The following is a 7,989-nucleotide window of genomic DNA, read 5'->3' on the forward strand; positions in this document are numbered from 1 at the left end:
TATTCACCTTATGAGTTACCTTTGAACTGCAGTTCTAAAAGATCTACCGACCGCAAAACAGCGGAGTGCGCACCGGCCGCACCAATGAGGTGATGTCACCGGGGACTAAACAGGTGATGCGCTCCGCTCCACGCATCAGGCACAAATAAAAGGCAGAAAATATTAAAGGAAATGAGCCGACATAAACGATCGTGTGTTAAATTTGTTTGTGAGGTGGTGACACCTGATTTGATAATGTTACTGTGGCCGTGCTCAGGACGCAGATGTCTGGAGCGCGTCAACGATCAGAGCTTTGCATGCACAACCTGGTTAAGGTTAGGATGGGGGTGAGGGGAATGTTAAATTGCAAAAGAATTAAATTGCAAACAATTTTTCTGCAGCTATATCCTCTGCATCATCAATGTCAGTGATGCATTAAGTTCTTTTATGTGTGTACAGCACTTCGGTTTGCCTCCCGGCTGATGGAAAGCTCTTTATAAAGTTAATCACAATGATGAACGTGAATATTAAAGTTACCAGTTATGAGAGGTAGATGTTTAAAGTCTTTTGTCATAACAGTGTAGTACCTTCCAACTCAACCTTTCAAATACTTGCTGCTGTTAAAAAGCAGCAACTGTTTATCAAATCACAAGAAAGAAAGCTCACTTAAAGGGATGCTTTGCAAATTTCTTTCATCTCTAAATCACTTTCTTGAGCCAGTTTGTGCTAAAATGACCCTTTCCAAGGTTAATGAAAGACGGCCCAAACCTTATCGCCCCCTGTGGCCAGAATACTCCACTTGCAGCTTCAGAGTTGCCGGTCTGATCTGTTGGGACTTAGTGAAACATTGAGCTGAGATGCCTTGCGCTGTTGTCTGGCTCCAGCACGTTTCCTGCATGTTTTAGGCTACGTTCACACTGCAGGCCTTGATGCTCAATTCTGATTTTTGGAGTAAATCGGATTTTTTTGTGTGGCTGTTCACACAACATCAGACTCTCTCCATTGTGAACGCTTCACAGCCCCAAAGCGACCCACATGTGCAGAAGACAAGAGGTCCCACAGTGGAGAAACCAGGAGTGGCGGAGTTGTGATGTGAAAGTTTTCACTGACAGTTTATCCACAGGATCACACCTGTAAATCCTTCCGTTTTGGGCTGGAACCCGTTTTAAAAACCGTAAACTATTTTACTCATTGTTTCCGCCGTCATTCTGAATTATTATTCATGGCAAATCCCCCTCTCACGGAGACAGAAACCGGTGAAACGCTTCGCTCCAGCAGCACCTCCCGCTCCCGTTCTCATGCTCTCCTGTATTTTTAATTTCAAAACTTAAAACAGGATGTTCTGTCAGCGCTTCTCCACAGGAACATCCACCACAACTCAGTGACGTAGGAGACGGATTTAATGCGACATAACCGTTCAGACTGCAGTCGCTTTCAAAAACATCAGATATGTGTCAGAATTAGTGCTACTAGTGACATGGATCACATTTGAAAAAATCGGATCTGTGCCATTTAGGCTGTGATAAAATAATCAGATATGGGTCGCACGTGGGGAAACAAAGTGGATTTGATGTGCTTTTGCCTGCAGTGTGAACGTAGCCTTAGATCATGAAAACTGCTGGTTTGTTTAATTCGGTGATGAATCGCTCCTGTAGACACTAATGAAGGCTGAGGAGACGTTTCAGCCGTTAGATTAAGGTGTTAAAAAGACAAATGCAAAGCGAGGAGAAAGCTTTTGGTGCTACTAAACGAACACTAGGGGCAGCTAAAAGCAAGCCAAAATGGCCTAATCTCCCTTTAAGGTCAACGTTTAAAGATTTACCAGCCTTTCTATTGAGAAAGTGAACGTTTTGATGTTTTAGAATGAGTTTGTTGCTCTATAACAGGAAAGTCAGACATTATGTGCCTTCAAAAGTGTTTTAGGAAGTTATTTTTTGACTGAAAGTTAATAGCTGTGCATTACTAAGAATGTGCTGACTTGTATTGTTTTATGTTTCCAACAGGCACCGGTCCGTTTCCTGCTGTGCTGGACCTGTACACGTTCGGTGGAGGTCTGTCAGAGAGGAGAGCCGCTCTGCTGGCCAGTCGGGGATTCCTGGTTCTGACTGTGGCTCTGTACGGCCACGATGACCAGCCGCAGAATGTCACAGAAGTCCATCTGGAATATTTTGAAGAAGCAATCGATTTTCTAAGAAAAAAAGAGCAGGTGTGATTTTTAGATCTTTGCAGACACAGATAAAAGTTTTTGTCTTTAAACGTGAAAAGCGTAATACCACACTGGGTGAATGTTTTCTTGTTTCCACAGGCAGGTGGCAAAGGAATTGGCGTGATTTCACTTTCTAAAAGTGGAGACCTTGCTCTGTCAGCAGCCTCTTACCTGCCAGGTATTGAGGCTGCTGTTTGGATCAATGGTTGCTCTGCTAACGTAGCGTTGCCTCTCTACTATAAGAAGACACTATCAATCAATCAATCAAATTTTATTTCTAAAGCGCTTTTCAAACAAAGTGTTATTCAAAGTGCTTTACAAAATGACCCCAGATTCCCATAACAGGTTAAAAACATTAACAAACATATGCAATCACACGCACACACACACAGACTCACACACACACACACACACGAGTAAAAATTACATTTGGCTGAGTCCAGATGAGCCAAGTATGGTAACGCAAGGAAACGCCATCAGAGGAGCCGTCTGTCCCGGCAGCATCAGGTCTTCCACACTAAGTCAGGGCGCTCAGTGGAGGGGGAGCATAGACCCCCACCTATAGAGCGCCCAGGAAGCTACAGTCGACCACCGCTCCCGGGGCAGAGGGCCCCCACAGAGGAAACACTGGATTAAAACTAGTAAAAATGTAATAAAAGAGCTCATATAAATGACAACAATTAGAAAATAAGTAATAAATAAAATCATAGACAGTAAAATAATAATTTAAATAATAAAACTGTGCTAAAATATAATCATATAGAACATGCAAAGCAAGTAATAAAATATAATCATGTAAAACGAGAAATAAAACTGTAGTAAATATTTAGATAAAAGCTAACCTAAAAAGATGGGTCTTGAGTCTTGACTTAAAAACATGAACGTTCTCTGCGGCCCTGAGGTCCTCTGGCAGCTCGTTCCAGAGGCGAGGGCCATAACACTGGAAGGACGCCTCGCCGTGAGTTTGTGTCCTGACTTTAGGGATGACCAGGAGACGCCTGCCAGAGGAGTGCAGAGTCCGCGAGGGTTCATATTGTAAAAGCAGTTCTGATAGATAAGAAGGCCCAAGACCATTAAGACACTTAAAAACCATTAGAAGAACCTTAAAATTGATCCTGAAACATACGGGGAGCCAATGCAATGATTCTAAAACTGGCACTAATCCATCCTCCATTAATGTTTGACTCCAAGAAAATAATTCTCACTGACTCAGGGGCTGCCATTTCCAAGTATGCCATGCACAATCCTCTTAAAGAACAATACAGGGCCACCCTGATCCCCATAGAGCAAGCCAGTTGTCGTTTACTCGTTGTGGTCTCAGAGGATGACCTGAATTGGGACAGCAAGGCCTACATGGACCAGCATCATGGGAAGGAGAACATTGAAAGAGTGAGCTATCCTGGAGCTGGACACTATTTAGAGCCTCCTTATGGACCGTTCTGCTCCTCCAGCCTTCATGCAGTTGCTGGTAGACCAGTTATGGGGGGGGGGGGGGGGGGTGAGCCCAGGTCTCACGCTGCAGCTGAGATCCATGCATGGAAGAAGATCCAGGAGTTCTTTAAGACTCACTTGAGCTGTGATGCTGCCAAGAGTACATCCAAGTTATAGATTCAAACTGGATGGTTGGGTGTGAAGAACAAGTCACCTAAAATATGATGATTATAGCAAATACAGCCAGAAACTGGATCCGTGAAACCAAACATGTAGCGTAAAGATTCTCTTGGTTCTTTTTAAGACTCCAGCAGCAGCATTCTGATTATGCTGCAGCTGCTTCACATCTTTTTTTGGGAAGACCAGTCAAAAGACCACAGCAATAGTCCAGCCTGTCCAGATGAAGGCATGAATGAGTTTCTCTAGGTCTTGTCTGGACATGAGACCTCTGAGTCGTGCTCTTTGATGAAAATGAGAAAACGCAAGTTCTTTCCTCTTGAAAGAAGGATTTGAAGTTTGCTGAACTTGCAGCCATTTTCCCTCCGTTTTTCTCTGTGTCTGGTGGTGACACTGGTGGTCCTGTGGCCTCATTTATCAACCATACTTAAGAAGAGATCTGTGCATATATTGTGAGTAGGAACTATTTTACGCATTGTGCGGTTTTAATAATTTTGTACCTGTACGTGAAAACGTTCCTAAACATAAGTAAACTTCAGATCATGTGTAGGAACAGCATCTAGTGGTGGAACGGAGGAAATGCAACACCGAAGGTCTCAGTCGTCCACACATGTTCCTCATCCACAAATGATTTTACCCAATAAATAAATATCGGTGCTACAATACCTGACGGGAATCTGACATTGTAGAATAGGTGTCGAGTCTTCTGTAATCACAGTTGTTACTCTTCCCATTTTTATGGTGTTTTTAACCGTTTTTAATTCATTAATATGATTTTTAATACAATTTTATTATAAAATATTTTTGTCCTTGTGAAACTCCTCATGATTTTGCTTGAGATGTGTTGGATTAAAGATAGTTTCTTCTTATTATTGAGAGTTTGTCAGTGTGCTCTGTAGAGTAGCCTAAACGCGTTTCCAGGAGTGCACTGACAGGAGGTCCGTCTGGAGCTGTGCTGTGATTTGGGACCCTTTGTGGAGTGACAGATGACCCGCCTGAAACCGATATCAGTCCATATTAGGGATGGGTACCGAAATCGGTACTTTTTAAGGTACCGACCGAATTCCACAGTACCGACCGAGCACTGATTCACGTCATTTGAAACGGTGCCTCGTTTCGGTACCCGTCCTTCACAACGAGAACTTGACAAGAAAGCTGCGCATGCGCAAGAGCGTTACGTCGTCGCTCGCTGCGAGCCAGTTGTAAACAGAGCAGCATGGTAGAAAGAACGCACGCTAAAGCTTGGGTCCACTTCACTAAATGTGATGGGTAACTGGGTGATGATGAAACCAGTGACAACGATCTAAGTGAGACATCCTCATCTTAATCTGCTCCGGTAGGTAAATAAAATGTTTAAGATAACATTAGCTTGATTTGTTAGCTTCCGTTTTGCTAATGGTGCGTTCGCTTTCTCCTCGGAACTCCGAAATTCCGACTAGAAGAACATGAACGCGCTCTAAAGTTTGGCTTCACTTTACTAAATGCGATGGGTGATTGGGTGAAGATGAAACCAGTGACAACGATCTAAGTGTGAGGCATCATCGTTTTAATCTGCTCCAGCAGTTAAATAAACTGTTTAAGATAACGTTAGCTTGATATGTTAGCTTCCTATGCCACCATTGTTATCATCTAATGGTGCGTTCGCTTTCTCCTCGGAAATTCTAACTTCCCAGTAGGAAAAATCTATTGAAAAAGGACGGTAAAAGGAATGAAGATACACAGTAAATTTAGTTCACAGTAAAGATGTTTGCTTCAGTTTAATTATCAGCTTATAAAACTACAAGGACGATGTTAAAATACAAACAGTTGAATGTTATTTATCGTGATATTTATCAATTATCGTTATAAATTGAGAAAAATATATATCTAATTATAAAAGAGAATTAAAATATTAAACACTCAAAAGTATCGAAAATTGGTACCGTTAAGTACCGGTATCGATTCCTAGGTACCGGGAATTAGTACCGGATCAATTCAAATGTCAAAGGTACCCATCCCTAGTCCATATTCTGTTTTACAACTACAAAAAAACCCTAGAACCTCCTCTGTTTCCCGACCACACTGGATCATGCATGCGTTGTCAAGGCAACCAGTCTAAATGACAGCTCAGAAGAGGCTGCACTCTCAACATTTCCAAATAAAACTAACTCCAACCAGAAGGACTCCTTAAATGTAAAATGTAAATGACAACCGGTTACTTTACGATTGATTACATTAAAGTTTTTATTTATTCCTGACGGGAACCTCTCATCTGTCTCGACCGTGCTTATAACCTCTGCAGCTTGTCTGATTCTTTTGCAACTCGGCAGCCCGCGTTTCGATCTCGCAACAAAGTTTTCTTTGGTTTTTCCGGGTAGAATGCAGGGAATTCTACCAAATATGGTTAATTGAGAGTGTTTCTGTGGGATTTTACATCAGATTAGTTCGGATGAACATGCGTACGAGAGGCCACCGCATGTTTCATAAATCAGGATTTTGACCATTCGTTTGACATTCTAAATTTCGTTCATAAGAAGGAATTTAGGAATATTTCTGCGGACGTTTGATGAATGAAGCCCATGGACTTATTTTCACATAAAGCCTAAAATACTAAGCCTAAAACTCTAGCTACACGCTGAAAGCAAGGCGATGAGTCATTTTTGAACAGAAGTCATTATCTTCTAGACGTTGATTTGTTTGTAAGTTCAGCGATGGCCATTCTGGAGAAAAGGTCTACAAACTTTGAGAATTAAATCCAAGCCAAAAAATGGAAAAAATATGATTAAATTAAGTTTTCAAGTTTCCTGTTTTAGCTTCAACATTTGGTCAAACCATAAAAGTTGTTTAGACTTCATTCTCTGGAATTCAAACCAAATAAAAGGGGAGCTTTTGACTCAACTGGACACTTTTGAGGTGTTATAGCAAAAAAAATTTTAATAACAACAAAGGAACACCTTGTTCATTTTTTAAGAATAAACCATTATTTATTAGTAACCTTTACTCAGTTTGGTAACTAGCTGTTCTCTAGGGATGAGCGAGTACACCACTATCTGTATCTGTATCTGTTCAACTAACTAAATTAGCTGCATCTGTACTCGGAATGGGCGTGGCATAACCCGGAAGTGGGTGTGGTTTACATCAATATATTATTTTAAGTCTGAAATTGATATGGAATGATCAGAAGTTGATATGTGTACTGTTTATTTTAGGGATGAGCCGGATACTTGTTTTAGACGAGTATCTGGTACGGATAAAGCATTTTTGACGAATACGAGCATAAAACGAGTAAACCTCGTAAATATCTGTAATCGTGCTGAAGGAAAATCCTCATTGGGTAACTGACTGTCTTCACGCTCTGTGACTGGCCAGTCACATAGAGCGCCCGCCCCTCCCTACACACAAAACTCTCTAGCCGGCCGGGAGCGCTGTCCTTCCGGCTCATCCACGCACACACACAGACAGTAATGGATCTCGCTGTGATATCTTCACTGTTGCTCACGTTTCTTCAGTTTTCCTTCAGCTCGCCTCTTTTTCGGTTGAATATTTAAAGTTACTTTTCTCGTAACTTACATGGTGCATTTGACAAGACAGAGCTGACGTGCTGCATCAGCAGTGTTGGGAACGTTACTTTAAAAAAGTAATTAGTTATAGTTACTGATTACTTTGTCAAAAAAGTAACTCAGTTACTAACTGAGTTACAAGATCATAAAAGTAACTAATTACCAACAAAAGTAACAACTTAGTTACTTTTTTCATTAAAGAATGCAAGAATTACTACAATAGAAAATATAAATGACTAATGACTGAACATAATAAAATGTATGTCCAAATGTTTTATATAAACCTGAATAATTTAAATAAATAAGCACTTAACAGGAGGAACTACTAATACGAACATTACACTAATCTAGACTATTAAAAGGTCACTGTGTGATATTTAACAAGACCCCAATCAGCTAAAAATTAAAATTGCAAATAGAAACACCTGTAAAGGTTCCCGAGCCTTTAAATGGTCTCTCAGTCTAGTTAAATTACAGAAATAAATGTAATTTTGCACAGTATTCTAATTTTTCCAGCTTCACATAATTGTGTGTTTTTAGAAGCATTTCTGTTGCTGCTAATCTAGTAACGGTTAAATAAATAAATAAAATCCTTTAAAATGACACTAGAAGAGGCACAGATCTGATAGAGGACTTACATTTACTAACTTGGGTCAG

The 7,989-nt window shown here is 40.8% G+C and overlaps 1 protein-coding gene across 1 annotated transcript; it reads left to right on the forward strand.

Annotated features, from left to right (window-relative positions):
* The first annotated feature begins 1,894 nt into the window (after positions 1 to 1,894).
* LOC139070804 (acyl-coenzyme A thioesterase 1-like) lies at positions 1,895 to 3,793 on the forward strand. The gene is made up of 3 exons (XM_070553744.1): positions 1,895 to 2,185; positions 2,285 to 2,442; positions 3,352 to 3,793. The coding sequence occupies exons 1-3, from the start codon at positions 1,970 to 1,972 to the stop codon at positions 3,791 to 3,793; spliced, it is 816 nt and encodes a 271-aa protein (XP_070409845.1). The 5' UTR covers positions 1,895 to 1,969.
* Positions 3,794 to 7,989: the final 4,196 nt, after the last annotated feature.

This window comes from Nothobranchius furzeri, chromosome 1, assembly GCF_043380555.1.
Source record: "Nothobranchius furzeri strain GRZ-AD chromosome 1, NfurGRZ-RIMD1, whole genome shotgun sequence".
NCBI lineage: Eukaryota > Metazoa > Chordata > Actinopteri > Cyprinodontiformes > Nothobranchiidae > Nothobranchius > Nothobranchius furzeri.